This window comes from Martes martes, assembly GCF_963455335.1.
Source record: "Martes martes genome assembly, chromosome: X".
Classification (NCBI taxonomy): Eukaryota; Metazoa; Chordata; class Mammalia; order Carnivora; family Mustelidae; genus Martes; species Martes martes.
In genome coordinates this window covers 30,270,370-30,296,218 of record NC_137897.1, presented here as the reverse complement: position 1 = coordinate 30,296,218, position 25,849 = coordinate 30,270,370, and the positions used below count along the sequence as shown (strand labels likewise).

General features: G+C 36.7%; 1 protein-coding gene across 1 annotated transcript in view; it reads right to left on the bottom strand.

Moving 5' to 3' along the window:
- The window catches only part of CFAP47 (cilia and flagella associated protein 47), a gene marked incomplete at its 5' end in the record, with an annotated part of 422,483 nt that overhangs the window by 198,581 nt on the left and 198,053 nt on the right, over positions 1-25,849 (bottom strand). The window contains one exon of the mRNA XM_080795480.1: positions 23,288-23,462. Within this exon, the coding sequence (XP_080651606.1) occupies positions 23,288-23,462 (175 nt within the window). The remainder of the gene's footprint in view (positions 1-23,287; positions 23,463-25,849) is intronic.

Below are 25,849 nucleotides of genomic sequence, written 5' to 3'. Positions count from 1 at the left end.
ACACTGGATGATTTTTTTAAATTAATGTATTTATTTGTTTTAAAGTCTACTTATTCTATTTATGCCAGCTAATTCTTGATTAGCATATACATTACTAGGTATGTACATTTCTAGATATCTTACCAAGTAATTTTGCCAACAGCATAAAGCTGCACTTCACTTTCTATTCTGAAAATATCAACTTTCACAGTTTTGTCTGTTTCTATTTATCACGATTAATGATATATTTGTGTGGAACATCTCATATGGTACGTTTCTGTACTACATCCTTCCTTCAGTTCTTCTCTATTCTTGCATTCTATTGGACTCATCAAAGTTTTCTTTATTTCCTTTTATGTCACTGCTGGTTCAGAAATTATGCTGGGGTGCCCTGGTGGCTCAGTTGGTTAACTATTGGTTAACCAACTCAGTTGGTTAACTGAGGTGCCCAGGTGGCTCAGTTGGTTAAGAGTCTGACTTTCCCTCTCAGGTCTTAACCTTAGAGATGTGAGTTCAAGCTCAGTGTTGGGCTCCATGCTGGGTATGAAGCCTACTTAAAAAAAAAAAGATGGGGCACCTGGGTGGTGCAGTCACTTGGGTGTCTGACTCAGTTTAGGCTCAGGTCATGATCTTAGGGTCTCTTAGGGTTGTGGGATCAAGTCATTGGTTAGACTCTGTGTTCAGTGCCAAGTCTGCTTAAAAAAATGACTCTCTCTCCCCGTCTCCCCCCTCAAATAAATAAATAAATCTTAAAAAAAAAATAAATTATATATCCAATCTCTATATTTTTTGGTTGTCCCAAGTTTTCAACATTCACACTTTATAAAAAATACATTAAAATACTTCAAACTTCTTCCCCCCAATACAAGAACCTTACATGTCTAATGGTAATATCCATCCCCCAATAAAGTTATTATCTAGTAATGGAGTTCACTTTGCTTTTAGAACACTGAATTATTCATTATTATTTCCATAGTCAATCCTCACTGAGATTTATACACACTTATTGATGATTTTAATAACCACTGTTATTGGATCCTAATTCTTTTTTCTGAATTAAATTTCCTTCATTCCTAAGTAGGTCCTCCATTTGTTCTTTTAGCAAATATCTGTGAGTTTTAAATTGTCTCAGTCCCATTGTTGGATTGAAAATATTTTTACTTCATCCTTACTCTTGAATGATAGTTTACTGGGATTTAAAATTCTAGGCTGACAGTTAATTTGCTTCAGCACTGTAATTCCACTGTCTTCCGGCTTCTATTCTCACTGTTGGGAATTCTACCTTCGCTATAATTTTTGTTCCTTCGAAAATCATATCTTTTTGTCTTGTTGCTTTTCAGAATTTCTCCTTTGCCCCTCTATGGTTTCATTATAACCCATTTAAGTGTGAATTTAGGTGTCACTCTCTTATCTTCCAGCATTAAAAAAAGTCATTTCTGCCTTTTCTTTTCTTGCTTGCTCCTATAAAAAGGAGAAGGGTCTCTTTCCTAGCTGGTCACTTGTACAGGGTTCATTTTGCCATGATTTCTTAGATCTGCCTGTGGAGGTAACTCAATGCATCCCCATGGACCAATTTCCTGTAGCAGAGAAGCATCCATCTATTAGATGTAGGGAGGATAGCGTCTTACACCCATTGGCAGTATTCAAATAATCTAGGGAAAATTGATATTTTAGGAAACTGTGTTATTTTCCCATTAGTGGATAAACTCTACTGTCACCAGTAACAGGAACCACAAATCACCTGGACTCTTCCCATCTCTGCTACCACCCCCAGATCTACATGCTAGATTCTGCACAGCCTTGATAGAATGATGTTCCTTCACATTTTCCCCAGCAATGGGAGTCATTTTAACTCCAGAGGGTTTGGATTTCCAAATGGAATGCAGAAAAAGAAGTCCTACTAGAGAGCCCTCTTGGAAAATATTTCACATAGATTCATTTACTCATTAGAAAAAAAGGTTTAAAACACCTACTATGTGCCAGAAGGGGTGCAATGAGGAGGCAGCTTCCTAGTTTTCTGGTAGGTGCAGATAATAAATTTCTGAGGAAAAGACAGATTATGGGACTAGACTGTTTCCTTTTTATACCTAAATTTTCTTTTAATTACGCATGAGCTGTGGAGGCTATTAAATGTGTTTTTCAATCAGGCCACATCAGCTCAGTAATTACTGGGAATTTCTCATAGGACTTATGTAAATGGGTGGCTGTTATCTTTCCTTTCCATTGCTACTGAATTTTTGAATTTCTGTATGTATTCATGGATCATTTAATGGAAAATTAGAAGAGAGCTTATTATGGAGTTGCAGCTTGCCAATATTTTAACTAGGAAGTCGTCTTTCTTTCTATATAATTTTTTAAGATAAAATTTCCAAAAGAAAAGAACTGAAATAAAATTTCCAATTAACCCCTCCAAGAGGAAGGAAGCAAGGGATTACTGATGGTAAATTAACTGTCTTTTGCATTTTTCAATTCCGAATACCATAAACTTTCTCTAATTGTCATGTGTTAAGAATAAAATCTGTTTTAAACAGAGTTGATTTTCAAGTTCTTATAGACTGATTTACTAAGAGTGCAAATTAATTTAGGCTGTTAGCAAGCCAATAAATAACACATTCTCTAGGACTTAAACTAGGGGAAAAGGCTTATGCAATTTTTGATTAAATGTCTTCCTAAACGTATTATTGCATAGCATATGTTCACTATTGAAGATCCAATGGAAAGATTAAGATGCTGTTTAAAGTTCACATTTGTTTTTGCTTGCAGGCTCTATGTCCATAGACATAAAACAATAAAAGGCAAACTGTGAGACACCGATAGAACTGGAAGTATCTACAATAAAACTATAAGGATAATACTATATACACCATCTTGGATATTATAATCATGTAGACTTGGTTATAGCAAATTATTTGATTTAAAGTATGTTTTCTTTGATAATATAAGCCACAATCTTGTTTCATGAATGTAAGGTGGGAGGAAGAAAGAACCTGGGGCTGGCAGAACCCCTAGACGTTAGGACAAGACACAGATTAACAACTGAACAGGCTGGAAACTCTGACTCTAGGACGATAGGTATGGGAAGGGAAGCCAGATGAGAAAGGAGGATTAGTCAAACATTTGTGACTGGGATTTTCAAAAACGGAAATGACATTATATTCAAGTATGTGGACCAGAGATAAGAAAAACTAGGTCTGATTGATGTCAGAGACCTGTTCTATAGTCAAGAAAGACCCAGGATCTCGAGTTCAGAGGCAAGTTTCTTGTTTAAGAGAACTTGGGCTGTTTAGGACAGGAGTAGATGGCAGGAAGAGCGAGTGTACCAGTACCTAGGGAGGGAGTCTGCAAACAACTAGTTTGGATTTTAAGAAATAGAGTAGAAACTTAAACCAGGATACTAAAACACAAGGGCTAGAGGAAGATGCATCACAAGGATGAGAGCATAGAAAGAAGGAGCCAGGGTTGCCGGATTCATACTCCAGTAGTACTCAAGAGAGGGCAGGTATGACAGGGGAGACCGACGGACAGCACAGGTGGGAGCCGAGATCCCAGGTCTCAGGACCTGGGATGAAGTATGTGAGCAGAGATGGTAGGGGAAAGGGAAAGAAACTGAATAGTCTAGGAAAGCTGCTGACAGTGGAATGAGAATTCCTTAAAATATTAACAGTAAGACAACATTGCAGTATGGGATCCATTTCACCTGCTTCCTGAGATTCCCTTGGTTCTGCCACCTTCAGCAACCTCACTACTTGTCCCGCCTCCGCGTTTCTCTGCAACTTCCTTCAGAGCTAATGGAGCCAACCCCTTGGCCGCTGCTTGATGGACAAGTAGATCAGTCCCAAGTTCAGAATTCCTGGCTCCTCTTGCCATGGTAGGGCAAGGAGCCTGGCATTCTGTGGGGCCAGGGAAGCCACCTCAAAGCCAAGGGCCATTAACTCCCATGGAGTAAAATCTGGCCAATAGGTATAGGAGACAGGAGGTAAACATGAAGACAAAATTATTTCCCTTCCTCTTTCACAGTGATTGCTCAGACACTTTTCACATAGTTTTTCTTTCTTTCTTTCTTTCTTTCTTTCTTTCTTTCTTTCTTTCTTTTTTTTAAAGATATTGTTTATTTATTAAAGAGTGAAAGATAGAGAGAGAGAAATTCTCCCCGCTGAGCTGGCAGCCAACATGGGGCTGGATCCCACGACCCTGGGACCATGATCCGAGCCGAAGGCAGATGCCTAGCCAACTGAGCCACCCAGGCTCCCCTTCACATAGTTTTTCAAAGTGATACCTGTTGAGCAACCTGTTGCATCTATTCATGGAGGTAAATAGTGGGCACTGAGATAGCAGCTCGAGCATCATTCATTGTTTTGCTTCCCCTTCTTCCCTTCCTTTTTTCTCTTTTCTCTCACTCTCATTGCTCTGAGTTTGCACCTCCCAAGTAAAGCATCAGTATTTAATTCTTGCACCAGTCTCTTCACTGTCTAGGGGACTCAAACTAAGATAATCACTAACCAAAAAATAAAGACTTGATGTGACGTCTTACATGGCCTCCTAAAGGGATTTTGATTTTCTGGGCCTGATTTTCTTCATTTGTAAAATGGAGATGTAAAGTGATGGCATTACACCGCACAGCAATGGATCCCTAACTCTAATATGTGGATTAACTATGACAGTGATTTGGAAGGAAACTTTTTAAAATACATTTATTTATTTATTTTAGAAAGAGGAGGGGAAGGGTTGACGGAGAGAGAGTCTTAAGCAGACTCCATGCTGAGCGAAGAGCCTGAAGTGGGGCTCAGTCTCACAACCCTGGGATCACAATCTGAGCTGAAACCAAGAGTTTAATGCTCAACTGACTGCACCACACAGGCGCCCCACTTCCTATATATATATATATATATATATATATACATATATATATATATATATATATATATATTTTTTTTTTTTAAGTAGGCTCCATGGAGCACCGGATGTGGTACATAAACAATGAATCTTGGAACATGAAAAAAATAAAATTAAGATGTTAAAATAAATAAAGAAAGAAATAAAGTAGGCTCCATGCCCACTGTGGAGCCCAATACGAGGCTTGAATTCACAACCCTGAGAACAAGACAAGAGCTGAAATCAAGAGTCAGGCACTTAACCAACTGAGCCACCCAGGCACCCCACAAACTTAACATATAGGTTCCTAGACCTCTTCCAACCTGGAAGTGATTCAGTAAGTCTAGATTTGGGCCTGGAAACTGTGTTTTGTAAAAGGCATCCAGGTGTCACTGATGTATAACCAGGGTTGGCAACAAACAGTAAAGTGGGGGGAGCACAGGCTTCGGATACTACAATTCCCAAACCTCTTCCATTTGTGTCAGAAACCTAACTAAAACTAGCAGGAACCACAGAGGTAATTTGTTGCCCCACTAATAGGCATGTGCAGAAGGAATGACCACCTTTACAATGACAGATTCCAGAGATACACCTGGAGTCATAACATGTCATCCTTCTTTCTCTATGCTGACCTCATTCTTGGAAGCTCTACCCACTTACCCCAGACTTATATCCTACCAGCTTAGCAGACCTGGGGGAAAAAATCCCTTTTCCAAAATTCCAGCAAAGGTCTAAAGGCTGACAGTCCCTGAATTAACTGTGGACAACTGAAGCCCTGAAACAATTTTTGTAACCAGGTGAATAAACACTCCAATGCCTAGAGAGCTAAGGAGACAAGCACTTATCAGTTTGAATTGTGTATCAGGGTTATCATGTGCCCAACTGCTGTCATTTCTATTAGTCTATAAGCTTCCTGAGGACAAGAACTTATGATTTCCTCATCATTTGAATCCCCTTAAAACAAATCCAAATGAATGAGTGAAACTCCTTTAAATCTTCAATAAAATATAATGAAGTTTCTAACAAAAATAGATTTTAAAAAGTAAAAAATACATATGAAGAATGGAAGAGGTACAAATATTACAATTAAACAATAAACTTTTGGGACAAATAATTAAATGAAATTCAACACAGCTTAGATAGGGACATAGATATAGATTATTAATTGAATTATATTTTTATTCCTTAAAATCATTTTTATATGATAAAGCATATACTTTATTTATTTTACATATAAAATATTTATATGAGAAAACATATACTATGCCCAGAAAAATCAATCCAAGCTATCAATTCTTCACAGAAATTCTTTATTTTTTAAATTTTTTTCTCCACAAAAAATCTTTCCTAACTTTCCCAGTAAGCATTTCCAGTACATTCTGTCCATATTAAGATTTATTTGAATCACACAATTACAGCTCAAATATTCCGAAAAAGATCTATATATTACTGTATAGTTTCCACCTCAAAAATCACAATGTCAACTGCAAGTCTAAGATCTCTCTTTCCTAAGTCAGAGAAAGGCAAATATTATATGATCTTTTATATGTAGAATCTAAAAAAGAAGAACAAAAAAAGAACAAGTAAACAAAAAAACCTAGAAACAGAACCTCAAATACACAGAACGAACTGATGGTTGCCAGAGAGGAGAGAACGGGGGGATGGGCAAAATGGGTGGAGGGGAGTGGGAAATACAGGCTTCCAGTTATGGAATGAATAAGTCACAGAGATGAAAGGCAAGCATAAAGAATATAGTCAGTGACACTGTAACAGCATTGTACAGTGACAGATGGGAGCCACACTTCTGGTGAACATAAACACGCAGCATAATACATAGACTTGTCCAATCACTATGTCACACACACGAAAATAATATAACACCATGTGTTAGGTATACTTCCATCAGTCATTCAACCGGTAAACATAAAATTTCTTTTTCTGAGAAAAAACAAGGTTGTTGGCTAAAAAGAAAATTTTAAAAAATGACATTTCTATAGGGCAGTTTATATAAAAGGGAGACACTAAGTTATAACCTGCCGCAGGTCAGGCAAAGAAAAAAACTGAAGAAGAGATACCCTGAAATGGAAAGAGAGAGGAGTGAACATTCTCAGCAGCTCAGTCATTTACCCATCCTAAGGAGAGCCTGGGCTGAGGCCAGAATACAAGAGCACATGACCCACTTTTCTGACTCGGCTGAGGAATCTGTGAGCAGTGATACGAATTGAGGAAAATATCTGATCAACAGGACTGATCCCTGCACCCAGGAGTGTGATTAGGGAAGAGGCTCAAAAGATTCAGTTACCGCCCATGAACACATTCCCCAAAGGTGATGCATATCAGTGACCCACATTAGGATAAAAAGTATTCCAGAAAGCAAGATAATCAATCAAATAGAAATATCAATGGTCAGACCTTGAAGTTTGTATATAAAGTGTTAACAGGTTTATCTCTTAAGTGCCCACTCCCCTGCTGACCACTGAAACTACGTCCTTTCTTCTTTCACTCTATCACCAGACCCCCTTTTCCTAATGATAGATCACAACTATGCTTCTACATGAAGTCAGTTAGGTGCACCTGGGACAGCCCTCCACATCCCAGAGATGGTTACAAGGCACCTCTCTGAGAAAAGACAAGATTATTATTTCCTTCCACAAGAGCTGTGATCACACCAGCTGTCATGACACTTATTAAAACACAGAAGACAAAGATCAAAATATTTTAAGCATAAAGGACAAAATGAAAATTCTCTAAGATTCTATGTTTAATGTTAAAATAAAGAAACATAGTGAAACATAGGAATGGTAAATAATCATAGACATAATACTGAAAAGCTGACTTTAAATACCTTCATTATGTTTTATTACACGTATGTGTGATATTACAATGGAATGTGTCACTGGTGCAATGAATGCACAATTGAACGCATTCATTGCATTCAAATTAGTACTATAATTGCCCATAAACTTAAGAACAAAATTCTATTTCAGACACTATTTTTCCTCTGACTTTTATTTTTAAAAAATGAACTTTCGGGGCACGTGGGTGGCTCAATGGGTTAAAGCCTCTGCCTTCGGCTCAGGTCATGATCCCAGGGTCCTGGGATAGAGCCCCGCGTGGGGCTCTCTGCTCAGCGGGGAGCCTGCTTCCCCTCTCTCTCTCTGCCTGCCTCTCTGCTTACTTGTGATCTCTGTCTGTCAAATAAATAAATAAAATCTTTAAAAAAAAATGAACTTTCTTCTGTTCACACACATGCACACAAAATGATAAAGCAGCAACAAGGAAAATTGCAATTTTCTAAAGTATGTAGGTATACTTACCTAGCTACTTTCCTGACTTCTGAATTTTACTATGGTAAAGTTCTGTGCATTCAATTTAATATACTTTAGTTAAAATAACTTCTGAACCCCCATGTATGAAAATACAAAATGAATTTACAAATAGAATTGCACCTTCATAAGAAAAAAAGAATGACCATTATACCAGAATCTTCAAATATAAGAATAAAAATTGATCAACCAGGGAGATAAGAACAAGTCATTATTTTCAGTCAGGTATTATATGGATAGAAACAACTGATATAAAATAGACATGGCTGAAAGTTACAAACAGAGCTAAAAATTATACATATCTAATATGTCAATCTAGTCACCAACAATTTGTAGACCATTTGAAACTGAAACCCAGATGCTGGACCTTTTTTATTGGAACAGTGAAGACAAAGTTTGGGTTAAGTTCTCATATGGCTAGTCATATTTCTCCATGCCACCACTGTCAGCACATCTCACTAGCTAGTTATCCAAAGAAGTAATACTCTTAGTCACAAGATAGAATGAAAGAATAAGCCACAGAAAAGCAACTACCAATAATGAAAATGTCACTCAGAATATGTCCCAAGGATGGCAAACACTAGGGACAATTTTCCACATAAAATTCTAAAAGACAAGGATTTTCTCTATCTTGGGTGCCTTAACATTGATTATTTATACACAGTAACCCCTCAATAAATATTCGTTGAATAAAGTATCCCATAATCTAGCATCTCTGTTCAAAGAGGGTAAAGATAATACGTTCTAGAGTAAATTATGCAATTATGTCACTATCTACTTGATTCTAGTTAACCTGCTCACCTTCTCTGTGTTTGTTTCCTCACCTACAAAATGTGGAAGTTGGGCTAAATCAGTAGCTTTCAAATCAGAACCCCAGCCTTATGAAAATGTGCTTCATGAGCCATTGCTGGGGTTATAATAACAGGTCAGCAGAAGACAAGCAGACTGAGTTCTAAAGCATCTTCTCTGGTTTTGAACAGAGAAACTTTCCATTTACCTAATTTATATATTGGATGTTTCATAATATTTCAACCTCCCTCTCTAAACAACTATTGTTACTGTTAATATACTCTTAAATAATCAGTGGGTCAAGAAAAACCTGGGGAAATTAGAAAATACTTTATGATTAATGAAAATAAAGATAAAACATACAGAAACTTGTAGGATTAAGCTCAAGAAGTAATTCATAGTTGCAAATGCCTATATGGAATTTTGTAACTATAAATGCCTACAATAAAGAAGAAAAGAGATCTGAAATCAATAACCTAAACATTCACTTTAAGATACTGGAGAAAGAAGAGCAACCTGAACTAAAAGAAAGTAGAATGAAAAAAATAAAGATTGAAAGAGAAATTAATGAAATAGAGAAAACAACAGAGAAAAGTCACTAAAACCAAAAGCTAGCTCTTTGAAAAGATCAACAAAACTGACAAACATTTAGCGAAATGGAACAAGGGAAAAAAAAAAAGAAAATATTCAAATTCGAATCAGAAATAAAAGTAGGGACATTACTTCTGCCATACAGAAAAAATATGGAATGTAAGAGAATGGTATAAACAACTGTATACCAAAAATTACACAATTTAAGTGACACCACTGAAACTGACTCAGAAAGAGACAATCTAAATAGATCTGCGTAACAAGTAAAGATATTGAATATCAAAAGCAAAAACCAATGAAATGCTAGCAAATAGAATTCAGCAGCATATAGAAGAATTATCAGCATTACTGTTTTAATGTGCTTTGGATGCCATAACAAAATAGGATAAACTAGATATCTTATAAATAACACATTTACTTATCACAATTCTGGAGGCTGAAAGTCTAAGAATGAGGTGCCAGAAGAGTCAGGTGAGGATACTCTTCCGGGTTTCAGATTTATCTTTGGATCCTCACATAATAGATAGGGTGAACTAGCTCTTTGGGACATCTTTTAAAAGGATACCAATGCCATTCATGAGGGCTGTGTCCCCATGACCTAATCACCTCCCAAAGACCATACATCCTAATAACATCACCTTGGCCAATAGGTTATCAACATATGAATTTTGAGGGGCCAAAAGCATTCAAACCATAATGATTACCAAATGCTATTTATCACAGGGATGCAAGGTTGGTTTAACATCCAAAAAAATCAATGAATACAATATTCTGTAACAACAGAATAAAAAAACAAAATCTACATGTTTATTACAATTACACAGAAAAATAATTTGAAAAAAATACAATATGCTTTCATGAGAAAAACACGCAACAATCTAGGAAGAGATGGGAACTTCCTCAACCTCATAGAGAGCACCTATAAAATACCTACAGCTATCATGATGCTTAATGATTAAAGACTGGATTCTTTTTCCATAAATTCAAGTAGACAAAAACGTCCCCTCTTAATGCTTCTATTTAACATTCTACTGCAGGTAGATCAATTAGGTACAAAAAAGAAACATAATGAATCCATTTCACAAGGGAAGATGTAAGACCATCTCTATATGCATATAACATCATATTTTATATGGAAAATCCTAAGGAATCCAGCAAAATAAAATTTAAATAATCAATCCATCAAGTTTAGATGATATAATTTTAATGTACAGCAGTCAACTGTATTTCTATACATTTGCAATGAATAATCCAAAAATGGAAATAAGAAAACAATTCTATTTGTAATATCATGAAAAAGAATAAAATATTTAGGAATATATTTAACAAAAGAAATACAAAACTTATACTTTCAAAACTATGAAATGCTGCTGAAAGAAATTAAAGAATATCTAATGAAATGGAAAAATATTACATGGTCATGAATCATAAGACTTAGTATTATTAAGATGATAATCCTCTCCAAATTGATTTATAGATTCAGTGTAATACCTATCAGATGGGCAGTTGGCCTGCTTGTTCTAAAATCCATATGGAATTGTGAGAATATCAGAACAGCCAAATAATCTGGTTAAAAAAGAGCAATGTAGTAGGACTCACACTTTCTGATTTCAAAACTTATTACAAAGCCATAATAATCAGAAAAGTATGGTATTGGCCTAAGGAGACATATAGATCTATGGAATAAAATAGAAAATCTTGAAATAAACCACATATTTATGGTCAAGTGGTTTTCAACAAGGGTGTCAAGATAATTTAACGCAATTTTTTTTTTAAGACACATTTATTTATGGGGCACCTGGGTGGCTCAGTCAGTTGAGCATTTCTCTTCAGCTCAGGTTGTGATTCCAAGGTCCTGGGATCAAGCTCCACATCAGGCTCTCTGGTCAGTAGAGAGCCTGCTTCTCCCTCTTCCTCTGCTGCTCCTCCTGCTTGTTCTCTCTCTATCTCAATGTCTCAAAAAAAAGAGACCCATTTATTTAAGAGAGAGAGCATGAACAAGTGAGGGGAGGGTCAGAGGAAGCAAGAGGGGAAGCAGACTCCACATCGAGCGCAGAGCCCAATCAGATGTGAGGCTGGCTCTCATGACAGTGAGATCACAACCTGAGCCAAAACCAAGAGTCAACTGACTGGGCCACTCAGGCACCCCAAAAGAACAGTATTATCTTTTGGTTTTTTTTTTTTTCTTGTTTTAAAGATTTTCTTTAATTTTTGACAGAGAGAGACACAGTGAGAGAGGGAACACAAGCAGGGGGAGTGGGAGAGGGAGAAGCAGACTTCCGGCTGAGCAGGGAGTCCAGGCAAGGCTCAATCCCAGGACCCTGGGATCATGACCTGAGCCAAAGGCAGATGTCCAAGGACTGAGCCAACCAGGTGCCCCAAGAACAGTATTTTCAGCAAATGTTTCCAAGACCACTGGGACAGCCACATTCAAAAGAATGAAGTTAGACCCTTACCTCAAACAATATGCAAATATTAACTCAAAATGGATAAAAGACCTAAATGTAAGGACTAAAGATATAAAATTCTGAGAAGAAAATAGAGCTAAATCTTCATGCCCTCAAACTTGACAATGGATTCTGAAATATGATATCAAAAGCAAGAATCATAATCAACAACAAAAACAGATCAATTAAAATTAAGAACTGTGCTTCAAAGAACAGTTTTAAGAGAGTGAAAAGACAACCCACAGAATGCAAGAAAATATTTGCAAATCAAATATGTGATAAAGTATTATATCTAGAATATAGATAAAACACTTACAAATCAATCAGAAAAAGACAACTCCAGTTAAAAAATGGGTAAAAGATCTGAAAGGTTAGGTTTATTCCGAGGTATCTTATGGTTTTTGGTGCTATAGTAAATGGAATTGATTCTCTAATTTGCCTTTCTGTATTTTCATTGTTAGTGTATAAGAAAGCCACTGATTTCTGGACATTGACTTTGTATCCTGCTACATTACTGAATTGCTGTATGAGTTCTAGTAGTTTGAGGGTGGAGTCTTTCGGGTTTTCCATATAAAGAATCATGTCATCTGCGAAGAGAGAGAGTTTGACTTCTTCCTTGCCAATTTGGATACCTTTTATTTCTCTTTGTTGTCTGATTGCTGTTGCTAGGACTTCTACTACTATGTTGAACAAGAGTGGTGAAAGTGGGCATCCTTGTCGTGTTCCTGATCTCAATGGGAAGGCTGCAAGCTTTTTCCCATTGAGGATGATATTTGCTATGGGTTTTTCATAGATAGATTTGATGAAGTTCAGGAATGTTCCCTCTATCCCTATACTTTGAAGCGTTTTAATCAGGAACGGATGCTGGATTTTGTCAAAAGCTTTTTCTGCATCAATTGAGAGGATCATGTGGTTCTTCTCTCTTCTCTTATTGATTTGTTCTATCACATTGATTGATTTGCGAATGTTGAACCATCCTTGTAACCCAGGGATGAATCCCACCTGGTCATGGTGGATAATCTTTTTAATGTGCTGTTGGATCCTGTTTGCTAGGATCTTGTTGAGAATCTTAGCATCCATATTCATCAGTGATATCGGTCTGAAATTCTCCTTTTTGGTAGGGTCTTTGCCTGGTTTGGGGATCAGGGTAATGCTGGCTTCATAAAAAGAGTCTGGAAGTTTTCCTTCTGCTTCAATTTTTTGAAACAGCTTCAGGAGAATAGGTATTATTTCTTCTTTGAAAGTTTGATAGAATTCCCCAGGGAATCCGTCAGGTCCTGGGCTCTTGTTTTTTGGGAGGTTTTTGATCACTGCTTCAATCTCGTTACTAGATATCGGTCTATTCAGGTTGTCAATTTCTTCCTGGTTCAATTTTGGGAGTTTATAGTTTTCCAGGAATGCATCCATTGCATTAGCAATGGATGCTTAGCTTATTGGCATATAACTGTTGATAATAGCTTCTGATGATTGTTTCTACTTCCTTGGTGTTAGTTGTGATCTCTCCCTTTTCATTCATAATTGTATTAATTTGGGCTTTCTCTCTTTTCTTTTGGATTAGTGTGGCCAATGGTTTATCGATCTTATTGATTCTTTCAAAAAACCAGCTTCTAGTTTCATTGATACGTTCTACTGTATCTCTGGTTTCTACCTCGTTGATCTCTGCTCTAATCTTGATTATTTCCCCTCTTACGTGTGGAGTTGGTTTGATTTGTTGTTGATTCTCTAGTTCTTTAAGGTGTAGAGACAGCTGGTGTATTCTGGATTTTTCAATTTTTTTGAGGGAGGCTTGGATGGCTATGAATTTCCCCCTTAGGACCGCCTTTGCTGTATCCTATAGGTTTTGGAGTGAAGTGTCTTCGTTCTCATTGGTTTCCATAAATTGTTTAAGTTCTTCTTTGATCTCCTGGTTGATCCAAGCATTCTTAAGCAAGGTGGTCTTTAGCTTCCAGGTATTTGAGTTCCTTCTGAACTTTTCCTTGTGATTGAGCTCCAGTTTCAAAGCATTGTGATCTAAGAATATGCAGGGAATAATCTCAGTCTTTTGGTATCAGTTGCGCCCTGATTTGTGACCCAGTATGTGGTCTATTCTGGAGAAGGTTCCATGTGCACTTGAGAAGAATGAGTATTCTGTTGTTTTAGGGTGGAATGTTCTGTATATATCCATGAGGTCCATCTGGTCCAATGTGTCATTCAATGCTCTTATTTCTTTATTGATCTACAGAACACTCCTAAAAGAAATTGAAGAAGACACAAATAGATGGAAGACCATTCCATGCTCTTGGATCGGAAGAATAAACATCGTTAAAATGTCTATACTGCCCAGAGCAATCTATACTTTTAATGCCATTCCGATCAAAATTCCACCAGTATTTTTCAAAGAGCTGGAGCAAATAATACTAAAATTTGTATGGAATCAGAAGAGACCCCGAATTGCTAAGGAAATGTTGAAAAACAAAAATAAAACTGGTGGCATCACGTTACCTGATTTCAAGCTTTACTACAAAGCTGTGATCACCAAGACAGCATGGTACTGGCATAAAAACAGACACATGGACCAGTGGAACAGAGTAGAGAGCCCAGATATGGACCCTCAAATCTATGGTCAAATAATCTTTGACAAAACAGGAAAAAATATCCAGTGGAAAAAAGACAGTCTCTTCAATAAATGGTGCTGGGAAAACTGGACAGCTATATGTAGAAGAATGAAACTTGACCATTCTCTTACACCGTACACAAAGATAAACTCGAAATGGATAAAAGACCTCAACGTGAGACAGGAATCCATCAGAATCCTCAAGGAGAACATAGGGAGTAACCTCTTTGATATCAGCCACAGCAATTTCTTTCAAGATATGTCTCCAAAGGCAAAGGAAACAAAGGCAAAGATGAACTTTTGGGACTTCATCAAGATCAAAAGCTTCTGCATAGCAAAAGAAACAGTCATCAAAACAAAGAGGCAACCCACGGAATGGGAGAAGATATTTGCAAATGACAGTACAGATAAAAGGTTGATATCCAGGATCTATAAAGAACTCCTCAAACTCAACACACACAAAACAGATAATCATATTAAAAAATGGGCAGAAGATATGAACAGACACTTCTCCAATGAAGACATACAAATGGCTACCAGACACATGAAAAAATGTTCATCATCACTAGCCATCAGGGAGATTCAAATCAAAACCACAATGAGATACCACCTTACACCAGTTAGAATGGCCAAAATTAGCAAGACAGGAAACAACATGTGTTGGAGAGGATGTGGAGAAAGGGGAACCCTCTTACACTGTTGGTGGGAATGCAAACTGGTGCAGCCACTTTGGAGAACAGTGTGGAGATTCCTCAGGAAATTAAAAATAGATCTTCCCTATGACCCTGCAGTTGCACTGCTGGGCATTTACCCCAAAGATACAGATGTAGTGAAAAGAAGGGCCATCTGTACCCCAATGTTTATAGCAGCAATGGCCACGGTCGCCAAACTGTGGAAAGAACCAAGATGCCCTTCCACGGATGAATGGATAAGGAAGATGTGGTCCATATACACTATGGAGTATTATGCCTCCATCAGAAAGGACGAATATCCAACTTTTGTAGCAACATGGACAGGACTGGAAGAGATTATGCTGAGTGAAATAAGTCAAACAGAGAGAGTCAAGTATCATATGGTTTCACTTATTGGTGGAGCATAACAAATAATATAGAGGACAAGGGGAGATGGAGAGGAGAAGCGAGTTGAGGGAAATTGGAAGGGGAGGTGAACCATGAGAGACTATGGACTCTGAAAAACAACCTGAGGGTTTTGAAGGGGCGGGGTGGGAGGGTGGGGAACCAGGTGGTGGGTATTAGGGAGGGCACAGATTGCATGGAGCACTGGGTGTGGTGAAAAAACAATGAATACTGTTATGCTGAAAATAAATAAAAAATTTAATTTAAAAAAAAAAAAAAGATCTGAAAGGGACATTTATACAAATGATATCTAAGTAGCCAATAAGGACATGGAAAGAAGCTCAACATGCTGAGGCACCAGGGAAATGCAGGTCAAAAGCATTTAAGATACCATTTCTACCCACCAAGGTAACTAAAATTAAAAAGTCAGATAATAAAGAGTGTTGTCAATGATGCGGGAATACTGGAACCCTCGCACACTGCTGGTGAAATGTAAAATGGTATAGCCACTTTGGAAAACAGTCTGGTGGTTCCTCAAATGTTTAAACATAGTTAACATGTGACACAACAGTTCTACTTACAGCTGTATATACCCAAGAAAAATGAAAACATATGTTCACCCAAAAACTTGCACAGAAACGTTTATTCACAGTAGGCAAAAGGTGGAAGTAACCCAAACGTTCAACAACTGATCAACGGAAAACCCGAACGCGTTAGTCATACAATGGAATATTATTTGGCCATTAGAAGGAATGAAGTACGGATACATGATACAATGTGGATAACTATGAAAACATTCTACTAAGTGAAAATATGGTATAAAATATGGTATAAAAATACCACAAATGACATGATTTTTTCATATGAAATCTCCAGAATATGCAAATCTATGTAGAGAGAAAAATTAATGATTGCTTAAGGCTGGGGGGAGGGGTGGATGATAGGGAGTTGATAGATAAAGGGTACTGAGTTTCCTTTTGGGGTGACAGAAATGCTTTAAAATGGACTGTGGTAATGGTTACATGTATCTAAGCAATATACAGAAAACCACTGAATTATACACTTTAAATAAATTGGTGAACTGCATGGTATGTGAACATCTTAATAAAGTTATTAAAAATGAAATACATAAAAAATATAAGAATAAAGCTTTATGTACGAGTATAGATAAATATCCTCTTATTTTTCACTTGATGTAAATTCAAATTTATATCAGGTATTTATAAGACAAGTACTATCTTTTATGATTATGATTCTAAGTCTTCTTGAAAGGTAGACTATAACAGAAACTATTACATTTGTAATTAAATATAAACTTAAAGATCGCAGAAAGAGAATACGTTCTTTACTTTTCCTAGTTTTTGTTCTTTTTGATCTTACGAGATTTAAATGTTGGATTACTGATTTCCTTCTGGAATTTAGTAACATTCTTTTATACAATGTAATTGGACTTGATGGTTTACAATTGTGGCAATCCTATATGAAAAATGCATTTGAATTACATTTGTAAGTGAATTAAAGAAATTCTATTTCAAAAAGCTTTTGCAAATTTAAAAAGATTTTACAAAAAAAAAAAAAAAGACCTGTAACAAATATATCACTACAAGTTTAACTATACTTCTTTTGAGAAAAATGAACTAACAGCACATTTCTAGGATGAGGTGATTTGATGATGTGGACAATAAAGTATAGAGGATTGCTTCAATTTAACTGTTTATTTATTTAAATATTTTATTTATTTATTTGACAGAGAGAGACAGAGAGAGAGGGAATACAAGTAGGGAGTAGGAGAGGGAGAAGCAGGCTTCCCGCTGAGCAGACAGCCTGATGCGGGACTCAATCCCAGGACTCTGGGATCATGACCTGAGCCGAAGGCAGACACTTAACGACTGAGCCACCCAGGCGCCCCTTAAATCAGTTTATTCATTAAACCTAACATTTTAATTGGTACTCTGTTAAATGAAATTTACTTTTATTCTATTTGAAATGCATTTATGGCTATGTGATGTAACTCAGAGATGTAGGGTTTATCTGTCACAGCAGTTAATAAATTTTAAGCAGAAATTTACTTTCATATTTTTGTAATAATTGTGGAGTCTTATTTTCATACTGAAGGATAATTTAGCTATTACAATAATATATTTAATCTTTATAAAATGGATAGAACCACAGATAGTTTAGTTATTAATAATAAATGTTTCATATAGTTTATAATCACATTACATATTAAATAGATGCCGTGGAAAGATTTAGTGAATATTTGACACCTATTAGACCTGTAATTATTAGTAAATGTTAGAAAATTAAGAAAATTGGAATCAAATGGGAGAAGGTACAGGAGAACAATGTTCCTGCAATATACACTTCCAATACGTCTGCTACATATCCCTTGAGAGAGAACAAGACACTGGGTCAATGTAAAATACTAGAAAATGAAGAGATACCCTTAGAAATGAAGGTTTTGAGCTCTGTGTAAGTTATCAGAAAAAAAAACAGCCTAGAGCATACTGCTCGAGTGTTTTTGTATATATTTTTCATGGAGCAGACAAAACACACAGGATCCTCTATATTGGGGAGGTAATAAGTGTTACTAGATCTACGGGAGATTTCCTGTTTACCTGTACCCATTTGAGGTCCATAAAACTCTTCCCGTCCATAAACTTCAACATCCCCAGAACCACAAGTAGATGAGGTTCTAAGTCAAGACCTACAACCAGGTAAAAGTCTAGGTTTTATGAGGCCTGAGGCTTTTAAAATTTAGGGACCTTCTTCAAGAGAAAGAATATAAAATCACAAATATAAATCTAGGTACAGAGGCTAAGAAGGGGGGGTCAAAAAAGTGAAGAATCATAAAATTTATGTGTCTTTGGTAGTATAGTAAATCTGCCTCTGAAATCACTAAATGTTTCAGTAATATTTCATGGTCACATTTAATAGTTCTAGTGCCTAGAGGTGAAGTACTTTAAGGGTGACAAGACTAGAGTATAATTAATAGTCAATGTTTATTAGGTATATCACATAGCATTTAAATTCTTTGCATATGTTATCTCATTAAATTTGCATCTCATCGAGAAGAAATAGATGTGATTACTTTTTCCATTTATGAAGTACTGATGAAGACCTGAATCATTAACAGCGGGAGTAGAGAAGAGAAGGAAACAAATTACAGAAAATTTGGAACTACAAGATGAATTGTAGGTATGAGCTCAAAAGAGTGAAGCTTCAAGCAGTATGCCCAGATTTCTAATATAAGAGACAGGGTGGATATATGTCCCACCAAATGGAAAGAGAGATTATATTACAAGGAACAAATCAATGGAGAATAATAAAACATTCATTTTTAATCTGAGGGATAAATCTCTCTATTTGTATATCTATCTGCATATCTATATCTGTATCTGTATCTATATCTATATCTATATCTATATCTATAGGTAGGCATGTCATATACCCCTGAATATCAAGCTGAAAACAGAAGGAAAAGGGTAGGAGTAAGGATAAAAGTTAGGGATGTTAATGGTAGTTTTAACTATGAGAGTGTACAGAATCTCCTATGGGATACATTAAAAGTAATATTCGCCCCAGTAAGACAAGTAGATCCTTGAAGATTCCCATATTGATAGAGTAAACAGAATAACTCATGAAAAGATTAAGAGGAAATCTTATCAAGGGGATGGAGAAGAAATGCAGGGAACAAGGATATAAAGCCCTATCTCAAATGTCTAGAATTGTAAGTAGATGCCCAATCATCCAGGTCGAATGCAAAAGAGATCCAACAAGGTGAAGACTGAGAATGGTCCATTGGATTTGGCAATTAGAAAGCAACTAGCCATTTTACTACAGTGGTAGAGCAAAAGCCAGATCTGAGAGGGTGAGAACTAGTCATGCAGGAATAGAAACTACATATGAAGATAACCCTACTCAGAAGTATGTTTGTCATGGGAAAGGTATAAATGTCTTTAGTTTCTGAAGCTTGAGAAAGTTTGAAAGGCAAAAGTGAAGGAACTACTCCCAAAGAAGAAGGAACTGTGATAAATAATGAAGAGGTTTTCTGGGATAAGATAAAGGATACACACTACAAGGTTGATAGAGTAGATTCCTATTATTTGGAGATTGAGGGGGAGGTGGTAAGGAGGTTAAGGAAGAGTGTGTGCTCACGTAGCCCCCTCTCCTCCATGACAGAGGTGACAAAGTCATTTGTCCAGTGGAGGTTGGAGATGGGAAAAAAATGGAGTAAAGAGGATGTTTCAGAAGGCTAAAAACCATGTGGAAAGGTTGCTGTGAGCCAAGCAAGGGTCCATGGATAAGCAAGTAGAAGGATCGATGCCTCAATGGGGTCTGAGACAAAATCAGACAACTGGGAAAATTAAATGAGAAAAACTATAAAACCAGCTGTCACAGTGCTTTGCATATTGTTGGTGCTCAAAAAATATTAGACCTACTCTAGTCCATTAACAACAAAGGAGTCACAGAATCTTTGAGATATACAAGGTGGGACAAGTAATGTCTTTTTGTTCGGAAAATGTCCAGCGTGTACATCTGTCACATCTGTGGAGATGGATGCAGCTACTTGTGTGCACACGCACTTTGTCTACAGCCTCATTTCCTTCTGTTGAAAGCATTATAACGTTAAAGGGTGGGATGGAAAAGATAATACCTTCCTAAATGATGGAGCTAAAATAAATACAGATTTAAGTAGATTATTTCAAATAATTATAGTAATAGCTATGGTTAGCCCGAAATGTAGAAGTTTCATTAGGAATTTCAAAAAGGTAAAAAGACTGATTGGCAACATTAGTATGAATGGGTAGAAGACAGCCACTTCTCAATACCTCATAACTACTGTCTTCTGCTGACATTAGAACTTCAATAGATTATAAGAATGTCCCACTTCCACCCCTTTCTTGCAATTAGCAGGAATACTGGGCTATCTCTCCTTCTCCAGATAAATACTTATCATTTCTTCCTCTCTCCATGCCACCTATAGAGAAAAAGAATGAGAGGAAGGAAGGAAGGAAGGGAGGAATGAAAAAAGAAAAGAAAATATTTAGGGGCACCTGGCTGGTTCAGTTGGTAGAGCATGTGACTTGTGATCTTGGGGTTGTGAGTTTGAGCCCCACGCTGGGTGTAGAGATTACTTTAGAAAAAAATCTTTTTAAAAAGATCCCAAAATTTATTCCTATGTTACTATATTGATTGCTAGGAATTTGTGGTTCTCTTCAAAGTGGCTTATATCACAAAGATAAGCTTTTTTTTCCCCACAAAGATAAGCTTCTTAAATGCTTAACTCTACTATTCTTTCTCTCAAATTCCAATAAAATGTTATTTATTAAACTTAAATAGCATATGTTCCTTTCCTTTTCATTAATCAAGTCCACTGCTTAACAATAGAATGTACATTGCACTGTTTAGGCTATATATTCTATGTAACCTGCTACGATCCTGAGTTAGAATATTCTGCTTTTGTAAACTTAATTTATTTAAATGTATGCTGAAGGAAGTGGATACAGAAACCTGAGCTGCAAGACTCTTCTATAAAGTCAACTGCATAGAAAATCAAATTAGGAACCATGATATGCAAATTATATTTTAAAACTTTTGTGCATGATCTTTTAAAATTAACAGCTCTATTTTTCTTAATTCTCACAATAACCTTCTTACTGAAATGGAGACGTCACAATTGATACAAAAGAAAAATATTAGCCTTTGAAAATTATCTGAGCGGAAGACTTTTCAATATAGATAACTTCATACTTATTTATAATTAAAGAGCACCTTAATATGCCAGTTTTAATAATTTTGCCCAAAGGAATTGATTCTTAAGAGTGTTAAGTGAACGGCTGAATAAATGAATTGTTTGGACTGGGAATCCTAGCTGGGCTTATAATACACACAACTTTATCCAGTTATCTCAAAGGGGTTAAAAAATCATCATTATAAAATCTTCATTTAAACATTTAATAGTGTAATGAAAAGCCAGAGGCAATAAAGATTAAAAAAAAAAAAAAAAAAGACAACAACTTAAGAGCTGTCACCAGCTTGACAGCTGATGAGTTAAATATACCCTCACAGTTGTTGGGCGGACTTAAGCTTTTCTGTTTATTATTTTGATTTTGAATGTTTAGACAGGGCGCCTACTCTCTAGTTTGTCCTAGGCTCCATCATTCTTCTTGCCTTAGACCAAATCTAATTCATAAATCCTTATTACCTGCTTGGCCACTTAGCATTTGAATCTGAGATCTCAGATCTCCTACGAAGGTAAAATGAACAGATTACCCTGTAACTTTATCATCTGTAACCACCTATTCAGATTTTGAAACATTATATATATATATACACACATATATATGTGTGTGTGTGTGTATATATATTTTAAGATTTTATTTATTTATTTGACAGAGAGAGAGAGAGAGAGAGGGAACACAAGCATGGGGAGTAGGAGTGGGAGAAGCAGGCTCCCAACCGAGCAGGGAGCCCGATGCGGGACTCTATCCCAGGATCCCGGGATCATGACCTGAGCCAAAGGCAGACACTTAATGACTGAGCCACCCAGGTGCCCCTGAAACATTATATGTTTAACACAAAGCCTCAGGAAAAGAACACAGGAAGATGTAACAAAATGTAAGTTAGCAACAATATAAAGTAGAATCCATGATGCTTGAGTTATGATACATTGTGGGAATAGCCCTAGCAAAGAAATTACAATCCTAATGCTATCCACCAGCTTGGAAAGAAGTGAAATGAAAACTAATCTTGGGGACGCCTGGGTGGCTCAGTTGGTTAAGCGGCTGCCTTCGGCTCAGGTCATGATCCTGGAGTCCTGGGATCGAGTCCCACATCGGGCTCCTTGCTCGGCGGGGAGCCTGCTTCTCCGTCTGCCTCTGCCTACCACTCTCTGCCTGTGCTCGCTCGCTCTCTCTCTCTAACAAATAAATAAATTAAAAAAAAAAAAAAAAGAAAACTAATCTTGGATACTTTAAATTATTTTGTCACATTGTTTACATCTTATTGCTTATATTTGACAATGTAAATTTATTAATATTCTATTTAATCTGGGTTAGTCCTTCCTATTTACAATCACAGAATAAAAAAGGTACCAGGAGACGAAGAGTAAGTATTCAAATATTAAAGACCCTAGTCCAGATCGGAGATAAATTACTCATAAATTACACATTGTCTCCTCTGATATGCTATTGCCACCAACAGCCCTCCTAGCCTTTAAAGCTAGCCTGAACCTCAACTCCAGCACAATTTCTGTAACCAATTTCACTGTCACAGCAAGACCTTACCTTTCTCAAAGAGCATTTAACGGTCTTTATCAGACAACTACTCTTTAAGAAGGAGTAATAACAGGTCTGCAAATTCAAGTACCAGCAACTTAGCACTTAAATTTAGTACATAATTTAGATTACTGTGCTATAGTATGGTGATTATTTATAATGCAAAATATTCAATAATTGATATTTATGTACACTGAACTAATACATTTAGTATATTACAAACATTTAATTATATTACAAACATCCTATTAGTAGAGAGAATCTCTTTTAAATTTTAGTATTTCACAGGGCCTGGGACAGAGCTAGATATTGCAGTCGACATGTTACTGATTACCTCTTTTATTTGCAGGTTTAATTTCTTGCGACGGGGTCAATTTAGCTTGAGTTTCTGGAATCTGAGGAATGTAGATTTTCTTGGGGATATCAAAATGTTCTGGAAGGCTCAGTTCTGCTGTGTATAAAATGGACTTAGGCTTCTTTAGCTTTGAAGTATTAAAGAGTGTACAAGTCTGCAAATAAACAAAGAGCAAAATTGGAATGTAATTCTCTTAGCTTTTACCCCCAAAACACACATAAAAAAGCATTATTATGTATTTAGAGTCCACATTTGGGAAAAAATCCACCAAGGGATTGAATTTGTTCATTTCTTTAGACACATTACTTTTTGATTGGTGGAAGATGGCACTAACATGTTTTACAGAATCAGTGGAATCATCCTTTATTAGCAGATGCTCAATATCCCATTCTGTAATCCTTTCAGTGCTAAGGAATTCATTCCTTCAGGGAAAAACCAGTTCCAATGGCAAATAGCACTGAGAAAGTACTTCCCTCCTTCAGCTGATCCCTGTGTTCCTCAACATCTAACCCATCAGTTCTAGCTCTTATCAGAAGCACAGTGAGTCTCCTCTCTTTTCCTAATGACAATTTTGTGACAATGACAATGACAATTTTAATGACAATGTATGTGTACTTGTATTTACATTTATATGTATAAAATTAGGTCCTGCCCTTCCATAGACATCCAAACGTACCTTTCATTTAAAAAAATTTTTTTTCTCCTTCCTTCCATCCCAAACATACCCTTTAAATAGGTTTGATACATTTAGTCCCTTCAACCACTACTTACTTAATGTGGGTTACAACCACTCACCATCATACAACTGCTTTGCAAGACACAATTTAGTTCAATATTGTCCTTCTTAAAATGGAACACTGAAGAGAAAGCGTGAAGTGTGAAACAAGTGCGAAGCAAGCAATGCAAAGCACAGAGGTAGGAAATCTTTTATTTTTAGCTGGATGCTCTATCACTAACCACACAGTAAAGCCCCAGGGTTAGACCAAGCACTCTTGAAGGCAGACGGCCTACATTTATAACCCAACTCTAAGTAAGCTTGGCCAGGCTATTAAGCAAAACTACAAAGTCTTCATTTGTAAAATATGGGCAATAATCGTACACGCTGCCAATCTGTGGTTTGAATATTTAAAGTGAAAACAAAATCCAGATCCTTGGAACATATTTTGAATACTCAATAAATGTTGGCTATTATAGAATCACTGTCATCATCAACTTGATTGTGGTCACAGTATCATTACTCAACAAAAAGAAATGTTGGTGCCATTATTTTCTCATTCACTGGCTGGGTTTGTTATCCACAAAATCCACAAGGATTTTTTTTTTTTCCACAAAGGAACATTTTTCAACTACTTCACTTTGGTAATTAAAATCACATAAATTAAAAAACTTAAATTAATTCATTTACATTTATCATTGCTTGTGTTTGGTTCATTTTTCTAGTCACTACGAACAAATTATCTATTCACATCAGCAACCACCTCTTTAACCTAAATGTATATGATCTGCCTTCTTATCCTCCAAGTCATTATGTCATGATATATTGACATAGATTCTCTTCTTGGCCAAACTCTAGTCAGGCTTCTCCAAGCCCTCTTCTCAAGGAAGCCTCAATCTTGGCCTGCAGTAACTGCAGATTTTCAGCACAAGTGGTTTTATCTACCCCCTTCCCCCCTCACACGCACACATACACTAAGAGACTTGAACAAGTGCTGACTTAATTTCTAACAGCTCAAGGCCATATCCCTAGGATGGTTCCAGTTCCCCTTAAAGTGTCTACCTGAGAGAGCTCAGTGCTGCCAAGAGAATGTACTGTTTGTTTCAGCCAAAAGCCAGTGACAGGCAGATAGGCCCCTAAACTCCCTCTTATTAGAGCAGTTAGTTTAGAAAGCTTGCTATTATAAATCCTTTCTCTCCCCCCCTTTTTTCCTTCCACCCCCCACTCAACCCAGCCTCCCCCTCTTTCTCTCTCCTTTTTAAGATGTAAGTTTTCTGCCACACAGAAATGTCTTCAAGGACCTCAGAATGCAGACATTCAAGGAAATAATGATCCCAGCAGGTAGATACCTTGTTCTAACTTGCATCACTACCTCCGATCATAAAGATCACAGAAGTTTGTTTCTCCTGCAGATAAGCATCAATTAACAAATCCAGATCCTCACACTGACCCACCCCTCTCCCACACAGAAATGTCTTCAAGGACCTCAGAATGCAGACATTCAAGGAAATAATGATCCCAGCAGGTAGGTACCTTGTTCTAACTTGCATCACTACCTCCGATCATAAAGATCACAGAAGTTTGTTTCTCCTGCAGATAAGCATCAATTAACAAATCCAGATCCTCACACTGACCCACCCCCTCCCACTTCCCTGATTCTGCTCATTATTTTTAAGTTCCCTGTTCATTATTCCTCCTTACTTTCTCATCCTCCTTTTAAAACTCCCAGTTCCTCCTGTACAAATAGCAGTTTAGTTCATGCTGGATCCTTCTCCTTATTACAACAGTTACTGAATAAAGGTAAGCCTTATGGCTGTAACTTGTAT